Raw genomic sequence first — 20117 nt, forward strand, 5'->3', positions numbered from 1 at the left:
TAAGATTAAACGAGAACTTACCAGTTCGAAGTTTGATCATTATTTTATGAGGAGTACGTTGAGGGAATACGTGCCCTCCGCTCCCACCCATGATCATATACTCAACTGGTATTTCTTTCTCGAATCTTATTATGTTTAAGTCATTACAGTTATCTGTGATTTCACACCGCTGCTTTGAAGAATGACACGCATGCGTCCTGGCGGGGTTCTTCTTCACGTATTCCCTCAACGTACTCCTCATAAAATAATGATCAAACTTCGAACTGGTAAGTTCTCGTTTAATCTTACTATTTCACCTTACTCCTTCAGTCTAGATTAAATGTTTCAACCCGAAAAATTGATAGTCCATTTCTCTCCACAAATGCTGCATGTGTATATGACATTTTGGGTCAGGACCGATGGAGTCGGGGGAAAGAGAGGTGTGGGTGATGCAAAGCCTGGCCAGTCAAAGATGGATACAGGTGGAGGGGTTGCCGATTGCCAGATGGGGGGGAGCAAGTGACAAAGGCTAGAGGTGAAAAGGAAATAAAAGGGAGTCAGATAAGGAGAGCGGAGCGAAATGTAAAGCTGGAGGGAACGGTAAATACAATATTTACTTTTATGATATTCAGTTATATTTTTCAACCACTTACCCGATAAAATGATTCTGCTTTCTCTCGTTCTCTGGGTCCATTGTAAAACACATCACCAGCCGCTTCATTTATTGTCATGGTAAAGTGCATGTTCTCCATTCTCTCAGCTGTCTGCACAGCAGCCTGATTGATTCACAAGTTTCATCAGAAATACAAATCAAATGTTGCAAGTTTTGGAACAGAAATTGTTCAGATCTACTAGAATAACAATAGAATAATCAAAAGATTGGGGATGGGGATGTATTTCTTTTGGACAGAACCTACATAACATTGTTCTTAACATGGGTTCATAACATTAGAAAAAAATAGCAGCTAAATTCAAGACCTGGGGCAGCAAATGCATGTGCTGCAAATCTGGTGCGTTCCTGAAGAGGAGAAATCTTCAGATTTAAAGGTGCTAATGGGGTACAATGGCCACGTTATCATGTTGGGCAACTTTCTCTACCTTCTGTACTATTAAAGCACCCGCCCCATTTCAACAGAAAAGTTTCTAAAGTGCCAGTTACTTTTGGCTGTATATGGAATTTGGGAATCCTATAATCTGCATACTTCAGCCATTTATTGAGAAACTGTGCCTTGAGGACACTTACAAAAGCTGTCTCACACTTTTTGTGGGTGCGTCAGATACGACTGCCCCATCAAAGCCCTTTCTCCCAGTTCTACTACTGAATGCATACAACTCACTGGCAGCCTCCAAATGTGGAGGTGCCTGTATTGCAACTTGACTCTCAGATTTTAACAAGACTGTTTCTTCAAGATTGTGAGATGGTCTTGATGGGGAATTATAGGGGTGCAATTTTGTTTTCGGTGTGGCTGATTTGATTTACATACTAATATTTTCAACTGAAAGCAACTGGTACCTGTAAGTATAGTTCGACTAGTTCATCTTTTTCCATCATGTAATACGTTTTGCCGGCCATCAACCAGGCTTCTGCCTCCTTGCTGTGCATTCCCAGATCAATAAAGTTCTTCAGGTTCTGTTTGGTGTAGCTGAGAGATAACCTGTAGGAACTAACAATTGAAATTCTTTTACTTCCAACATTTCAATTATTACTGAAGATGGATGCACAAAATGCTAGAGAAATCAAGATATAATGAGACAGGTCTTCTACTGCCACTGCCTCTGCAGGTGACTAGTTCCCAATCATTGCAAACAGAGCAAAGGGCTTCACTTTGTAGTAGCCAGCTGCTTTCTCAGGCCTCCAGCCACATGCTCAGCAGTTATATAAACTAACAGTTATTGAATGTTTATAAGTGTCTTTGACAATCACCAACTTTCAATATCTCTTGGGACCTATAAGGTACAAACAAATAAAAGGCCTAAATTTATTTATTTATTCTCTCACTCACTTTCCCTCACACACGCGCTCTCGCCTACTCTCACACGTGCCCTCTTTCACCCTCACTCACGCACACACTCATGCAGTTACAAAAACTTCATAAGCACACAAAACAGTGCTAGAGGAACTCAACGGTAACTTCTGTGGATGGAAACAGACAGACAACATTTCAAGTAAGGACACAAAAAGCTGGAGCAACTCAGCGGATTGGACATCATCTCTGGAGAAAAGGAACAGGTGACTTTTCGGGTCGAGACCCTTCTGAAGATGGTGTCTGACCTGCTGAGTTACCCCAGCTTTTTGGGTCTATCTTCAGTTTAAACTAGCATCTGCAGTTCCTTCCTAAATGTTCCACATTAGGATCCCTCTTCAGATCCCAACCAGAAACATTTTCTGTCCATTTCCCTCCAAAGATACTGCCTGGCCTGCTGAGTTCCTCCAGTAGTCTATTCTTTGCTCATGATTCCAGCATTTGCTGTCTCTTACAGCCAAATGCTCCTATTCACTTCAAATGGGACTGCTGTACTTGTGGCAGGTTCAACCAGGCACAGGCTTCGCAGGCAAGTTAGCAGGCCAGAAAGCTGGGAAAACTGCAGGTGATGGTATTGCACCAGTGGACTCCCTGAATAGTACAAACAGGCCTCTGGCCTGTGCTCTACTGAGCAAGAAGACTGCACTTCATCCAAGTAGCTGCAATATAGTCCATGACAAATTTGCCTGTTAACAGATCTGGTTCATTATCTTTAATGTATTACTAAATGAAGTATTTTATATTCGTACCAAATTAAAAGAATTCTTGAATATGAAATTTCATCAGTCTGATGCATTAGCACTGTTTCTTTCACTACAGATGGTGAGTCATATTAAACCTACTTTACTATTCATCTTCAACAAATAGAACAGTTAAATTGTATTTATAATGAAAGTACAAACAGCGTAATCATGTGGGCTGCCTCTGGATTAATAAATGGTGATGAAATGTTTCAGTCAATTTGGTACTGATGTAGACTTCAAATCAATTCACTTACCTTTGTGTGTTACATGAAAAGCAAAGATGACTTAGAATGGTCAACATTTTCATTTCCTGTTCTTTGTCCTTTAACCTCTGAGTGAGTACCAACCAGTGCTCATAATATGTAATGCATTGCATTTTATCATGTAAAACCTTTCCACAGAATCTGCAGAGTTGTTCCATGGCCTGGATTTGGTCTAGGTAAAAATATATATTCAAATGAGAACAAGAAAGGCTTAAAGAGTAACTGTGGGCATTGCTCTGGGGAAATATTACAAGAAAATTAGAACTCAACATGGTAGGGATAAAAACAAAACAAATTATATGTTGAAGCTTTATGTAACAGCAATATTCCCTGTCTTGCAACATAAAGAGCCTCTTATCGACACATTAAGAGCTGTTGTGGTTCAAAGTTCGAAGCAGATGTTTAGGCACATTCTAACTATTTTTTTCTACAGAGATGTTGGAATGTAATTTTCTGAATCTGCTCCCTTACATATCTTTTTCTGATCATTTTAGTCTTGGTCTCTTATAATCTCACTGTTACACATTATAGTATTTTTGTCATTTTTGTCCTCTGTTTAAAGTTTACCTGATTTCTAGTTTTTATTTATCCAAGTAATCTTAAACTACTGCTTGTTCATTTTTTACTCATTTGTTATTCTTTCACTGGCGACTGCACCTCAAAATACCTGTCTGGCTGTAGTGTGCTTTGAATCATCCGGAGCCTGTGAAAATGACCCTCCATCAACGTAGATTAATTCAGTTGCTTAGACCTTTTGTTTTTGTTTCAATAACTCGGGCTTTATTTTCTTGAAAAGTATTGAAAAGTTAAGAAATAGAGATGGGAGATGATCACCCGCTACTTCTTTCAACCATTTAATAAAATAATCTTGCCCCTCAAGCGCACATTCCTATCTGATATCTGTTGGCCCCTTTAGTACTTAAAAGTATAAGAACATATTCTAAATCTTATTTAACCATTTTCTGGTTTAAATTTTATCCAAGGCATGCAAAAGGAACAATCCACCAAACCTAATTCCCGTCCACCTTAATTTTCTGTCAAATATATTTGACTCGTAACAACAAAAGTGCAAACACTACATTCACAAGTCTGTAGCATGGTAAGAAGTCCCAAAATATATGTGATAAACTTACAATAAACATTGTTGGTTTTCATGGCAGTAAGAAGTGCTAGTTCATAATGCAGTCTCCCATCGTTTCTCATGCCTCTGTCTATGTAGTATTGCCCCAAACTTAGGAGAACTTGCACATAACCTACTTCCAAGCAGCAGTCTTGCATTTGTAAATACAGATTTAACGATTTTCTGAGGTAGCGTCCAGGCAGTGCAAGAATTTTACAACACAGAGTCAGAGACCCAAAGTTAGCATGAGCTATGGCTTGGTTACATTTTATGCCACTTTCTTCTGCAGTTACTATTGCACAATAGCAGTTTTCCATTGCTTCTTTTAGCCTGGTGTGCTTTCTTAGAGAGAGCGCCAGCATGTTGTGAATAATTCCCTGTTGTATAGGGTTGTGTGTTTCAAGCGACGATTCCAAAAGCGAATTCAATATTTCTGATGCTAAGATAGGCTGATTATTTAGAACATATAACCATGCAAGAGAAAGATAGGCTTTGTAAGCTCCTCCATCACTGGTGCAGCTTGCTACTTCTGCACACTTTTTCATGCAATTAATTGCCCTTTCATACAGCTTATGTTGCTGATATAAATTAGCCAACGCAAAGTTCAAATCCCGCAGGATGTCAATGTTGCCAATTCTAGATGAGAGATCTAGAGCCTCGTGAAGGTAAAATGCAGCCTGTGAAGGGATTTCACCCATACACATTTCTTGTGAGTTAAACTTTGCAATTGTTTCAATAACAAAGTCTGCCTTCTGCAAAGAACCAAACAACGTGCTACTTGAGCCAGGTTGAGAAAATCTTAGAGCTGCCAGTGCAAGCTGTGGTAAGCACTTTTTGTTGTATATGTAACTTAGAATCAAGTGCACATCTATTGGGACTATGTTGCTTTGTGAACTGAAACTATTTGAAAGAAACTGCAAATGTTCAGCAAACAACAGTGTCTCTTCAGACTTTCCACTTTCTAAAAATAGTTTTGCGATTAGAAAACAACTACGTGCCTCCAGGTGATAATCATTGACGATCATTGCTTTTTTGAGGAGAATGTTAAGTATCTCCAGCTCATTCTCTGAACTGAAGGCATGGGACGGGATGCACAGAAGGAGAGTTGCAGCCTTTTCCACAAGGGTGTGAGATTTCACTTTCATTTTTAGCTTCAAGTATACAGATGCCAAGTTCACATATAAAGCAGTCAACAGATAGAGGTCGGAAAATGTCCCTTGTACCAGAGTCATTGCTTCTTCAAAGTATATTCTGGCCTGTGAGAACCTGAGTCTTTTAGCACAGAATCTTCCCAACAGGAAACAGATTCGGCAGTATGCCCAATGTTTGTCATGCATTTTGGCCATCTCTCTTGCCATTTCCAAGTACTGCAAAACTTCTTTCTCTTCAGTTATTCCATACAAGATGGAGCCTAAGAAAGAAAAGTTCAAGTCATAGAAATGTCTGAAATGTGGAATGTATTCCTTTTGGTTTAGAAATAATAATAATGGGTCAAAGACTTCGGGATCATTCATCTCTTCAATACTAAGGCCTATATAAAATATTGGATGATTGGGCTGATCCTTTTCTGGAACGATTTGTTCTATTTCCTTGTATTTTGAAGGGTTCACATCAGGAATGTTGTTGGCAGGAGTAAGTCCATCTTGGTTAGACAGGAGGTGCTGATCATATGTGAAAGGAAGTAATTCCCCTGTGAAAATATGAAGAACAACAAAGGGTAAGTTCTTCAGAAATATCCACAAATTATTCAAAACGTGCAAGAACAGAAATGGCTCTTGATGGTGTTACAGAACTCACAATGCATGTGGTCACAGCCAAAATTAATTGGAAAAATGTCTGCAATAAAATATTCACTGGAGAAAGGTTGTACAAATGTTGCTCAACATCATTGTACAGATCATCACATAACATTGCCAACAATAATTTTTACGAGTTATTGTTATCATACTGTCGAACCCCTCGGCCCGGGAGTGGTTCCATCACGTCGGGGTCACCAATGTGGTGCGTGGGTCTCAAAAAGGAAGAGAGGGGTCGAGTATTTTGAGAGGCACCTTTGATTATGTTCCTCCCGGTTGTAGGGAGGTCCAAACGAGAGAAAGATGGCACCCAAACCCCTGCCTTTAAACCCTCTGGTTAAGGACCGCCTCCGGACTGAACCACTCCCGGGCCGAGGGGTTCGACAGTATGATGGCGCGACCCTTGGGAGCCACCACAGGGTAATCATTAGAATGTATCCATTCCAACATGGAGGGAATATTCAATAACATTTAAGTTCTGGAAATTATTCACACAAATCATTGACAAAGTGGTTAGCCTTAAGTCACACAAACAACATATTTCACAGTTAATTCAAAACATTTATTTTTAAAAAGAAGGCTGCTCTTATTTTTGTACTCACCAGTTTTGTGCTGTCTGAGACTCCTGGCTCTACTGCATTTGATTTATGCCATTTCTCAGAGCATTGTCCCATGTATGGAACTTTGCTGAGAAGCTAATATCATCAGTGTGCTACAGCCCAGCATGATAGATAGCCTTTCATTGCACTATTGCCAGCCACACAGGAAGAATGGTGTTGAGAGCTGGAGAGGCTGCACCAGATGCCAAATGTGAATGTGTTTGACATTCCCAAACATTTATTAACACCAGGATTTTTTTAAATCCACGCACTTAAAGCAAATACACTTTAACTTAACTAAAATCTTATTAAATTGTCTACTTCCAGCAGGTGTTTCTTCCCATTCATTTACATGAGACTGCTTTAATGAGGCAGCAGCTTAGCAGGTGGAAAGCTGACAAATCTGTGCTGTCCATTTGTAATCTGCTGGAGCTCAACATCTCTATACAAACAATTGCCAGTTTACCCCACAAACCTAGCCATGGGGTTTGTTAAAACCAACACGTTCATTCAGTTCTAGAAGTGGAGGGCACTCAACACTTTAATTGTGAATTCCTCAACTCTGAAGATCCCAAGAGCTAAATGCATACAGAGGGTCATATACATTGATGGAATAAGTACCAGGCTTCATGAAAAGTATGTTAAAAGACCCATGGAAAAATAAACATGGTTTATTCTAGTTGATGGTTTTTAAGAATGATTTTGCTATTTGTTCCATGTAAGAAGGAACTGCAGATGCTGGTTTAAACCGAAGATAAACACAAAAAGCTGGAGTATATTGTGATGTATATCCCAGTGATATACATCACAATATATTGCATTGGAAGAGTCATGTCTGTTGGTACATGGAGAATAATTGACATCTACCCTCATCAATGATCGGACAAGATTTTTTTGGATGACGTTGGTTGAAGAAGAAATTTCAACTGCTATATTATAAGACCAGCCTAAGAAGTAAGGTATTTGACAGTCACCTCTGTGGAATGATCATGATTTTGATTTAACAGCTCATTTGAAGTCCTTAAGTAATGCTGACATAAGGTTTTGACCCTAGGTAACGCTCATGGAATGAAAGTTTTATTGTAGTACTTCTAACCAAATCAGGCAGACCTGTCCTATCTCAGTGACCTATAGTTGCTTTAAATATATATTTTTTAAATTTTACTGTTAGTAATTTCCATTCTGCAAGAGGCTTTATCACTGAGCAAATTTTCCTGACAACTGCTTGTAAACCAGCTGAGATGCAAATTTAGAATTGCTGACAGAATTTGGATATGACAAGAGCAGACCACTCAATTCTTTTGGAAGCCTTGGAAGTGGAAGTCTACTGGTGGACCTGTGTTTTGTCCTGATCTCCTTGACATTATATTTTCACGTAAATGGAGTAAATGTCTGGAAATACATAGTATGACATGCATTACCAAATGCAGAGCCCTAACAAGTCAATTAATTTGCCAGAAGTGTTAAGAGTCTGGATGCAATGGGTTTCATGCAAGTACTGTGTTGAGGCCAGAGGAGAGGCAAGAAGGAATACAAGAAAAAAGTTTGATTAACTATAAAACAGGTTAAAATCGCAACATTAATGAAGTGCAAATAAAAGGGGATGATAGTAGAAGAAATTGAAGATTGGCTCAAAAGAGGTCTTGATCATTAACAAATGATTTATCTATTTTTGTCCAATTTTGATTAAAGGTTATCAACCTGAATGTTAACTGTGTTTTTCTCTCTCTGCAGATGTTGACTGACTGTGATGTTTTTAGCATTGTCAACTTTTTTTTGATTGCCAACAAATTTGTTTGGCTTTTAATTTGGCTTGCCATACCTCATTCCATGACACCGTGTCATGATAGCTTAAATCTTGCCAATCTTCATCTACTCACCACCAACATTTATTTTATTCACTTAAGAATCTACACAACATGTTAGACATTGCTGCAAAATGAACGGAGCTTCTACATAACGCTTGGAAAGTGAATCTGAGGTGGAATGTAGTGGTCTACTTTAGTAGGGAGTCAAAGATAGACAAAAAATGCTGGAGTAACCCAGCAGGGCACACAGCATTTCTGGAGAGAAGGAATGGGTGATGTTTCGGGTCGAGACCCCTCTTCAGACTTGTTAGAGATAAGGGAAACGAGAGATATAGACAGTGATGTGGAGAGATAAAGAACAATGAATGAAAGATATGCAAAATAGTAATGATGTTAAAGGAAACAGGCGATTGTTAGCTGTTTGTTGGGTGAAAATGAGAAGCTGGTGCGACTTAGGTGGGGGAAGGATAGAGAGAGAGGGAATGCCGGGGTTTCCTGAAGTGAGAGAAATCAATATTCATACCATTGAGCTTTAAGCTGCCCAAAATATGAGATGCTGGTCCTCCAATTTGCATTTAGTCTCACTCTGACAAAGGAGGAGACTAACGCCAGAAAGGTCTGCATTGGAATGGAAAGGAGAATTAAAGTGTCCGGCAACCAGGAGATCAGGTAGGTTCAGGCGGGCTGAGCGAAGGTGTTCCATGAAACGATTGTCCAATCTGCGTTTGGTCTCGCCGATATATAAGAGTCCACATCTTGAACAACGGATACAGTAGATGTGGTTGGAGGAGGTGCAAGTGAACCTCTGCCTAACCTGAAAGGAGAGGAGGGATCCCTGGACAGTCGAGGGAGGAGGTATAGGGACAAGTATTGCATCTTTTGCGGTTGCAGGGGAAGCTACCTTGGGAGGGGGTGGTTTGGGTGGGAAGGGATGAGTTAACCAGGGAGTTGCAGAGGGAACGATCTCCGCGGAAGGCGGAAAGGGGTAGAAATGGAAAAATGTTGCTTGTGGTGGGATCCCGTTGGAGGTGGCAGAAATTTTGGAGGATTATATATTGTATGCGACGGCTGACGGGGTGGAAGGTAAGGACTCGGGGGACTCTGTCTCTGTTGCGACTAGGGGGAGGAGGAGCAATGGCAGAGCTGTGGGGTACCAACGAGACACAAGTGAGGGCCCAATCTATGATGGGAGAGGGAAACCCCCGTTCCCTAAAGAATGAGGAAATCTCAGATGTCCTAGAATGGAACACCTCATCTTGGGCGCAGACGTGGCGTAGACAGAGGAATTAGGAGTAGGGGATAGAGTATTTGAAGGAAGCAGGGTGGGAAGAAGTGTTGTCAAGATAGTTGTGGGAGTCAGTGCGTTTGTAATAGACGTCAGTCAATACTCTATTTCCCATGATGGAGACTGGTCAAGAAAGTGGAAGGAGGTACCTGAGATGCTCCAAATAAATGAGTGCAGTATGAAAATTGGTGGTGAAGTGAATGAAGTCCAGGAGTTCTGCATGGGTGCAGGAGGTAGCATCAATGCAGTCATCAGTGTAATGGAGATAAAGTTCGGGGATAGGGCCAGTGTACGCCTGGAACAGGGATTATTCAATGTAAACAATTAGTAAACACTGCCCAGTCCATCATCGGCTCTGACCTTCCTTCCATCGAGGGGATTTATCGCAGTCGCTGCCTCAAAAAGGCTGGCAGTATCATCAAAGACCCACACCATCCTGGCCACACACTCATCTCCCTGCTACCTTCAGGTAGAAGGTACAGGAGCCTGATGACTGCAACAACCAGGTTCAGGAAGAGCTACTTCCCCACAGCCATCAGGCTATTAAACCTGGCTCGGACAAAACTCTGATTTTTAATAACCCATTATCTGTTATTTGCACCATCAGTTTATTTATTCATGTGTGTATATATTTATATTATGGTACTAGGAGAGGGGGGGAGAGGGGGGGGGAGGGGAGGAGAGGGGGGGGGGGAGGAGGAGAGGGGGGAGGGGAGAGGAGGGGGGGAGGAGGGGGGGGGGGGGGGGGGAGAGGAGAGGAGAGGAGAGGAGAGGAGAGGAGAGGAGAGGAGAGGGGGGGAGAGGAGAGGAGAGGGAGAAAGGAGGGGGGAGAGAGGAGGGGGAAGAGGAGAAGGTGGGGGAGAAGGGGGAGAGGAGAGGGGGGGTGAGGAGAAGGGGGGGAGAGGAGAGGGGGGGAGAGGAGAGAGGGGGGTAGAGGAGGAGAGGGGGAGAGAGAGGAGAGGGGGGGGGAGAGGAGAGGGGGGAGAGGAGAGGGGGGGAGAAGAGAGGGGGGGGGAGGAGAGGGGGAGAGAGAAAGAGAGAGGGATAGGGAGAGAGAGAGAGAGGTGGGGAGAGAGAGGAGGGGAAGAGAGAGAAAGAGAGAGAGTGCCTTTTTACTTCAACCCAACCCCAAACAACCATTTGCAGGCAGTGCTTTTTTACCTCTAACCATATTTTCATTTTCAAACCAAATTAAGGGTACTCATAGTGCTGTAGACATTTGTTCAGTGTCATTCAGAGCTGTGATTGAGGCACACCACTTACAGAGACTGATTGAGGCACACCACTTGCAGAGACTGATTGAGGCACACCACTTCCTGGTTTAATAGTCCCTCCCCCTCCCTCCAGCAGGGGCAGCAGAGAGAATGGGGAATTTTGTAAAAACATTAATATCTCTGTCAATTTTCATCGACGGGAAAAATCCATGGCACACATGCGGCGGAGGGGGGCTCTGAGCGAGGTGGCCAAAAATGACGGCCGTAGGTGGCGGCGTTCTCTCGGAAATCGCAGCACAGATGGCCAAGAACAGACTTTTAGTAATATAGATATGGACACATCTGTTTTGTAGTAAATGCCTACTATGTTCTGTGTGCTAAGCAAAGCAAGAATGTCATTGTCCTATCAGGGACACATGACAATAAACTCACTTGACTTGACTTGACGATGTATGCAACAAAGCGGCAGGCATAGCTGGGGCCCATGGGGATGCCCATAGCTATGACTATGGTTCTGTGGTCAAGGAAGAAATGGAGGACTTTAAGGCCCTCCTGGTGGGGGATAGATGTGTAGAGTGACTGAACGTTCATAGTAACGATGAGGGAGTGGGGACTCGGAAAGTGGAAGTCATTAAAGAGACGAAGGGCATGTGAGGTATCTTGGACATAGGTCGGGAGAGATTGGACCAGAAGGGAGTCAAGATATGTGGAAGTCATTTCAGTGGGACAGGAGCAGGCAGAAACAATGGAAGCCAGGGCAGTTGTGTTTGTGGATTTTGGGGAGAAGCTAAAACCAGGCTGTGTGGGGCTGGGAAATGATAAGGTTGGAGGCTGTGGAAGGCAGACAGCCAGAAGTGATGAAATCAGAAATGGTGTTTGAGATTAAGGCGTGGTGCTCATCTGTGGGATCATGGGGTTCTGTCAGTTTCACTTGGACTCCAACCTATTACAGCCTGTACATTTGGAACCCCCCACCCCTCTCTTCATAAATTAAAGCATGACTATTTAAGAATTTTTGCTAGTTCTTGCTAATTAACCAAAATATTAACCAATTTTCTCTTTACACTAAATATAGCTGGCGACTCGTTGCGTCTTCTGTATTTCATGCTATGGTCAGCTTTGATTTTGTGTGTAAGTTTTGAGGTAGAACTTTAAGCACAATTGTTTGCACCCTAACAGTCATGGACCCCATTTACAGTTACTGGGCCGATTCATAGCACCCCCAAACCACACATACTGAAATGGAAACCCTGAAACAGAAACTGAATCTGTTTCAAATTCATCCACTCCCTTGGAATGGGTGGCTAACAGGAAGTGTTTTTTTTTACTATAGCAAGGCAAGTTTAATACACCTTAGGAAAGACAATGTAGCCAATATAACCTATCTAGAGTTGAATCTGTAGTGTTAAGAAAAGCAAGAGTGTTTCCTTTAAGCCCAAAGACAACCTAGTAAGCCATGTTCTATTAGAACTTCACTCTGTGATCCGCTATTCATCAGGACCCCTCTCATGATCAGCCAGCACAGCCATTAAGAACCTTTATTCATGTGATGATCCTAATAACAACCCTCCCTCCAACCTTCTCAAAGGTGACACGATATCCAAAGACATACTCTTAAGCGGCCTTTTCACGGGGCGACTTGACGCAAGAGTTAACCGGAGTTTAACATCGTGGGAACCTCGTGCGATAACAGTGCGGCATTCGTGGACCACCGTGGACCACCGTAGCGCTAACGGCAGGTCATTGTGTAACTTGGTCACTCGGGAGAAAATTCAAGAAAGTTTGAATTTCTCCAAGATTGACTTGTACACTTGTGGTTGAGTATTGCAACATTATATGAACGTAGTGGCCAGTGCGATATCCGTAATAACTCTTGCGGGTACCGTGGGAACTCCTGCGAACGGTGAACCCGGAAGCTGGACAGAGGGAACAGAAGGTGAGTAAAAATTATCTTATGTGGGATTGAATTTAAAAAATAAATAAAAATAAAGATTTGCATCCGCATATGGACATCAACTTATTCATGAGTTATGTTAATGAGATTCAAGAAAATAACTATAATCTTTAAAAGGGACTTTAAAAGGGACTTTACTGAAAGGTTACACATTTTTATGGTCCGTGAGAAATTTTTCACATGTATTTCTTTGAGAGATACAGGTCGGAGTCCTCGGGTCCAGGGGTCCGGAACGCTACCAATCAATGTTGTACAGAGACCCATGTAAGGAGTGAACTGTACATGCTGGTTTAAACCGAAGACAGACACAAAAAGCTGGAGTAACTCAGCGAGTCAAGCAGCATCTCTGGAGAAAAAAAGCTGATGTTTCGGGACGAGACACATCTTCAGACTCAATTCCGATTAGGCTGTCTGAAGAAGGGTTCCGGTGTTGGGGGAGTCCAGAACCAGGGTCCCAGTTTTACAGTCTACCGTGGGAACTCTTTAACTCAGTAAAGTAAAGTAGCCTTTATTGTCATATCAGCGCACAGGCAGCAGTTGACTGTTGCTCTATTCAGTTTCCCAGGGGGTCGGGACGGGACTGGAGTTGGGAGAGAAAGGTGGGGGAGTCGAGGGAGAGGAGGGGGAGACAGATGGGGGTGTCTTCATTTACTGACGGCGGGTGTCTGTCACTGAAACAGGCAGGTGAGATTTCACATCCACCTTGTGTGTGCCTCTCTCTCTCTCTCCCTCCCTCTTACACAGGCTGAGAGACTCTGCCTCTGTGAGTGTACGTCCCTTTCTCCCCTCTCCCACATACAGTAAGACCGAGGTACTGTGCTCAGTCCATCTGTGTCTCCCACATACACAGTAAAATATGTCTCCAAATGAGCCAATTCAACCAAGGGAGGATATATATAGTGTGTGAAAAAAAAAGTTACATCATTTGTGTCACGTGTAGTTCACGATGTTCATTCAAGATTTAACTGGAATGATCGGGAAACGGACAAGTCACTCGCACAAATAGCAGAAATGCCGAGTACCGTGGGAATTCTTTATCTACTGCCGTTATATCGTGCGAGACTCGTGCTGGACCACGACCTCTTCACTCTGGTGACATCTTGCGTCAACTCGCCCCGTGAAAGGCCGCTTTATACAATTCATCTTTGTGTGGCAGGCTTCCCATCCAAAAAGTCTTGAGCATGCTAATGGCCCTGTCCCACAGTACGAGTTAATTCCAAGAACTCTCCCGAGTTTGCCCTGATTCGAATTCGGAGATTTACGGTAATGGCCGCTCGTCGGTACACGGGGCTCTCGTGGACATTTTTCAACATGTTGAAAAATCTTCACGAGTCTTCCCGAGCTAACTGCCATTAGCGAGTCTTCCCGAGTACCTGCCGTTAGCGTTACGAGCCGCTAAGAGACGTCCCCGAGCTCCGACGTCCCTGCTACGTTCATTCTCCGTGCTTACCACAAGTTTGATTTTTTTAAAATCGGGAGAGCTCTTGGAATGAACTCGTACCGTGGGACAGGGCCATAACCAAGCTGCTTGTGATTAGGAGCACCACTTAGCTCACTCCGAAAGGTTGAATTCTTCAGGGCATTTCCGATACCTGTTCTTTTAGATGTTCCAATCTCAAAACACAATACCTTTCTTCCCCCCATGCCCCACAGCAGTATAAAAGCCAAGAGTGTCCAGTTACAAAATAAATCACACATCTGGAAGTAGAGAGAAATGGATTCATGATTGAATGTTCATCTAAAAAAAAATAATGAAGAAAACACACCTAAGCGATAAACAGTGTCCACATCAGTTTGTGAGAGTTTGTTCAGGAGATTGATGCAATGCTCTTCATCAGGTTTTCTGAACATGCTCAAAGAAGACTTTTCTTCATCACTTAAGAATAGAAGATGGCTTTCCCTGTGGATTAAAAATTAGATATTAAGTATGTCCAACATTCACCAATTTGTTTCCACAAAACAATGAGCTTTAGTACCAAACCTTCCTTCAAATTAAATAGGAGGAAATACCTAGCATTTAAAATGAAAATATTTCTACGTGAAATCATAACACATGCCTTAGCTGATACCTTGTCAATCTTTAATACTTGTCAGTCAGCATACACAAATGTTTCACCTTTTATCACAGTGGAAAGCAAAGAAATATTTAAATGGACACTTGGGTGGAAATGAATGATACTGAAGATGAAAATGAAAGGGTTAGTGTACTAATTTCATTTCCGTCTTCCTAATATTTCAATGGGAACTTTTCACACAGTGACCCTAAATCAAAGCATGCTATTAAATCAAAGTTTTATGATGCAGCTATGACCTCAATGCCATTTATCAGCCTAAAGGGGGAATGCATATAAATGTCCTCCTGGGGAAAAGAAGAGAAAGAGAACAAAAAAGCTAAATGTTAAAATTCTCCTTCAGGCTCCACAACAATAATCTCAGCTACAGCAACTTTTTTTCCCATTTTCAGTGAACATTACTTCCTCTTACCATACATACCTGATAGCTGGCTATTGCACTTGCTTGGAGCCGGCAATCCACAATGAGACACTTTAGCATTAGCAACATGTTTGGACCTCAAAATGCATTCTAGTATCCCATGGGGTTAGTGGCCTGAGGCCACTTCCTCTGCTAGCCAGCTGGATGAGAGTCAAGGCTACAAGACAATGCCTTAAAGCATCTTAAAACAACTTCTCTATCAATTCCACATCCTGAAGGGCCTGTCCCACTTTCACGACCTAATACACGACCTCTGCCGAGTTTGTCATTGACTCATACTCGCAGCGTGGTCGTAGGAGGTCATAGGTAGATCGTAGCAGGTCGTGATGCTAGTCGTAAGTACTCGTGGCATCAAGTCGGTCGCGGCGTTTTTTCTAGCCTGATGAAAAATGTCCACGAGTTTTTAAAAAAGGTAGTCATGGAAAAAATCGCTACATTTTACTCGTAGGTAGGTCGTAGTAGGTCGTGATGCAAGTCGTAGGTAGTCGTAGGTGGTCGGAGGCAGTCGAAGGTAATAGCTCCCGGGTGAAAAAAAGGTCAGTAGAGAAAAAAAAGGTTATTTAAACAGCAGAACGTCACCTCTGTTACTCCAAGGTATGTTCATTCATAGCTGGAGAATTTTTTGGAGAGGAGACTTGTGTTTTAGAGATGGCACCAAAATGGCAGCAGCGCAGGGGGGGGGCACAACCCTAAAAAAAAAACTGCCATGCAGATGTTGCCCATCCAGGAGGAGGAGTGGCAGGAGGTGATGCCACAGGAGGTGATAGTGCAGGAGGAGGTAGCCCTGCATGAGAGACCCCTAGAGGAGGAGACCAGGGTGGTAGTATATGTCCCCACCACCACCCCATCCTTCACTGCCTCATTTGAAGGCAGCAAAGCAACCCTTTCTCCCGTGTCTGACACAGCATCAGAGGCAGATGCCCCATTGGTGGTGAGGGAGGGTTGGAGGAAGGTTATGCCCTACACCTTCACCAGGCAGCAGGAGGGGGACCTTGAGGAATGGATCCAGCAGAATGCCATCCAGTACGAAAAGGAAAATTGAGGGGTACAGGGACAGGGACAAGAATGGTATGCTTGCCATCCACTGCCCCACATGTGTGCTTAATGTTCCATCTCTTCCAGTCGTCTGGTGTACTGGGACAGTCCATCACATCATTTTCATTCACCCATTGAGACCTCTTCTTGTGCTTCCTCTTCACCCTTGCTCTTCCCCTTCTGCCTTTCTTAATAGGCTGCTGAAGCAAAAGGGCTACTGCAAACAGCAGTAAAACGTACATGGTCGAAGCCAGTCTTCAACATAGTCAATAGACAATAGGTGCAGGAGTAGGCCATTTGGCCAATCGAGCCAGCACCGCCATTCAATGTGATCATGGCTGATCATCCCAAATAAGTACCCTGCTCCTGCCTTCTCCCCATATTCCCTGACCATTATTTTTAAGAGCACTATCTAGCTCTCTCTTGAAAGCATCCAGGGAACCTGCCTCCACCGCCCTCTGAGGCAGAGAATTCCACAGACTCACCACTCTCTGTAAGAAAAAGTATTTCCTCGTCTCCGTTCTAAATGGCTTACCCCTTATTCTTAAACTGTGGCTCCTGGTTCTGGACTCCCCCAACATCGGGAACATGTTTCCAGCCTCTAGTGTGTCCAAGCCCTTAATAATCTTATATGTTTCCCCTTCTCATCCTTCCAAACTCCAGAGTGTACAAGCCCAGCTGCTCCATTCTCTCAGCATATGCCAGTCCCGCCATCCTGGGAATTAACCTTGTAAACATACGCTGCACTCCCTCAATAGCAAGAATGTCCTTCCTCAAATTATGGGACCAAAACTGCACACAATACTCCAGGTGTGGTCTCACTAGAGCTCCGTACAACTGCAGAAGGACCTCTTTGCCCCTATATTCGATTCCTCTTGTATTAAGGCCAACATGCCATTCGCTTTCTTCACTGCCTGCTGTACCGGCATGCTTACTTTCATAGACTGATGTACAAGGACCCCCAGATCCCATTGTACTTCCCCTTTTCCCAACTTGACGCCATTTAGATAGTAATCTGCCTTCCTGTTTTTGCTACCAAAGTGGATAACCTCACATTTATCCGCATTAAACTTCATCTGCCATGTATCTGCCCACTCCCCCAACCTGTCCAAGTCACCCTGCATTCTCATAGCATCCTCCTCACAGTTCACACTGTCACCCAGCTTTGTGTCATCTGCAAATTTGCTAATGTTACTTTGAATCCCTTCGAAGGTCGAAGTAGGTCATCTTCATAGTCGTGCGAGGTCTTCAAAATAGTCGTAGGAGGTCGTACACATAGTCGTGGAAGGTCGTAGGTTACCGCAACCTTGATATTTTTTTAAGTCGTATAAGGTCGTCAGAGGTCGTGAAGTAGGTTGTGAAAGTGGGGCAGGCCCTTTACATGATCCTAATATTTCTCTGGATTCTAGCAGATATACCAGCCTCACCATTTTAAACACTCAGCAACTGAGCACCACATTTCTCTGGGACAGATAACTAGAAAGATTCACCATACTCTGTGTTAATACATTTCTTAGCTCAGTTGAAATGTCCTTCCCTTTATTCTAAGACCAAGTGTAGATTGAGATTGAGTAAGATTGAGAGTAGGAGATGGAGTTCACTTGAACTCCATCTGACGGCTCCAGATTTACTCCCGAGAACTGTCCTACCCTGGACATAGATGAGATGACAAGGGGTCTGAAACTCAAACAAAAAATACTGCAACCTCAGCCAGTCAGGCAACATCTGTAGAAAGAAAAGTGGCTTGTTTTACTCTTTGTCCCAGTTCCAATGAAGGATCTTTGACCCAAAATTATAACTTAATGTTTCTCTCCACAGATATTGCCTGATCTGCTGAGTTACTAGCATTTTCTATTTTTGTTTTAGTTTCCAGAATTTGCAGTTTTATTATGTTTTATTTACTGACAAACAGAGGCCAATAGAAGAGAAAGAGATGAAATCTTGTAATCTTATATGGCATACCATCATCAGACGAGTCACAGATCTGCAACAGAGATGATGTTTCACAGACTTTAATAGCATTTAGAATATTTCTTCATGTACCAAATACAAGTCAAGTAAAATGACTAATTATCAAACCACACTTTTTGTCTTTAGCCGTTGGCATTTTCTGGTAACCAACCCAAGACTAAAGCAGCTCAAGATCAAAGTGTATTTGATCACTGCATTTGATTAACTGCAACTTTATTCTCTCCCTCGGGTGGGGATTAACACATTGTGTGATGCACAACAATCTGTCAACAACTTTTAAAAGTTCATAAGTTCATAAATCATAGGTGCAGATTTAGGCCAGTTGGACCATCGAGTCTACTCAGTGATTCAATCATGGCCGGCCTATCTTTGCCTCTGAACTCCATTCTCCAATCTTCTTTCCATAGCCTTTGACACCCTTACTAATCAAGAACTTGTCAATCTCTGCCTTAAAACTACCCAATGACTTGGCCTCCACACTTGGCAATGAATTCCACAGATTCACCACCCTCCGATTAAAGAAGTTCCTCCTCATCTCCTTTCCAAAGGCATGTCCTAATGCTGTGCCCTCTGGTCCTAGATTCTCCCACAAACATCCTCTCCACATCCTCTCTATCCAGGCCTTTCACTATTCGGTAAGTTTTGATGAGGTCCCCCCTCATCTTTCTAAGCTCCAGCGAGTGCACGCCCAGCGCCAAAAAATGCGAATCATACGTTAACCCAATCTCACTTCAGAAGAATGGTGGCTTAGTGGAAGGAGGAAGCAAGCATCATGGCGGCAAGCATCAATGCTTCCAAGACGGCGCCAAAGCCAGGTGACGATTTGCATGCTAGCCACAGAAGCTTTTCACTGTACCTCGGTACATGTGACAATAAACTAAACTGAACTGAACTGAATGCATCAATCTTGCTGTTCTTCAGACATCGAAGCTGCAGGTCCATTGCAGTGACGTGAACCTCCCCATTGAGGTCAGCAGCCCAAGAGAAACTCCTTGCCCCTGCTCTGGCGAACAGACACAATTTCAACAACCTGGACTGTATCAAACAGTTCACTGTTCTTTGAACAGTGCAGCTATGCATGGGAATAATAGTGAACAGTTTGACACAAAATAATTAAGAATGTTAAAATCCTTTAAAGAATCCTTTTAAATCCTCTGTTGAATTATTTTGGTAAAAAAACTGAAAATCAGAGAGTTGTTACCGATCCCTTCTCCTCCTATCCAATCTCCCAACGAAGATATCTTTTAAAATCTTCCAAGAGATATCTTTATACAAAATTTGAAATAATGGATGTTTCAGATTGTGGTTTGAAGCAGAAGTAAGATCAAATCTACTGATTAGCTGATGTAAATGCATGTAATTGATAGTCAACTACAACGATTTGAGTTAACCAGGGAGTTGTGGAGGGAGCGGTCTCTGCGGCATTTGTCTGCCACATTTTCCCATCTACACCCCTTTCCGCCTTCCGCAGAGACCGTTCCCTCTGCAACTCCCTGGTTAACTCATACCTTCCCACCCAAACCACCCCCTCTCCAGGTACCTTCCCCTGCCACCCCAGAAGAAGCCACACCTGTCCCTATACCTCCTCCCTCGAATCTGTCCAGGGACCCCGAAAGTCCTTTCAGGTTAGGCAGAGGTTCACTTACACCTCCTCCAACGTCATCTACTGTATCCGTTGTTCAAGATGTGGACTCTCATACATCGATGAGACCAAACGTAGACTGAACAACTCTGCTCAGTCTGCCTGAACCTATCTGATCTCCTGGTTGCGAAACACTTTAATTCTCCTTCCAATTCCTACACTGACCTTTCTGTCCTAGGTCTCCTCCATTG

At 43.0% G+C, this 20117-nt stretch overlaps 1 protein-coding gene across 4 annotated transcripts in view; it reads right to left on the reverse strand.

The window, feature by feature from the left end:
- The window catches only part of LOC116978458 (SH3 domain and tetratricopeptide repeat-containing protein 2-like), a 110083-nt gene that overhangs the window by 18004 nt on the left and 71962 nt on the right, over nt 1-20117 (reverse strand). For all 4 annotated transcript variants that reach the window (XM_033029597.1, XM_033029595.1, XM_033029596.1 and 1 more), the window contains 5 exons: nt 14552-14685; nt 4143-5819; nt 3001-3181; nt 1493-1643; nt 633-755 (listed from right to left, as the gene is read on the reverse strand). In XM_033029597.1, the coding sequence (XP_032885488.1) occupies nt 633-755; nt 1493-1643; nt 3001-3181; nt 4143-5819; nt 14552-14685 (2266 nt within the window). The remainder of the gene's footprint in view (nt 1-632; nt 756-1492; nt 1644-3000; nt 3182-4142; nt 5820-14551; nt 14686-20117) is intronic.

This window comes from Amblyraja radiata, chromosome 11 (assembly GCF_010909765.2).
Source record: "Amblyraja radiata isolate CabotCenter1 chromosome 11, sAmbRad1.1.pri, whole genome shotgun sequence".
Lineage (NCBI taxonomy): Eukaryota > Metazoa > Chordata > Chondrichthyes > Rajiformes > Rajidae > Amblyraja > Amblyraja radiata.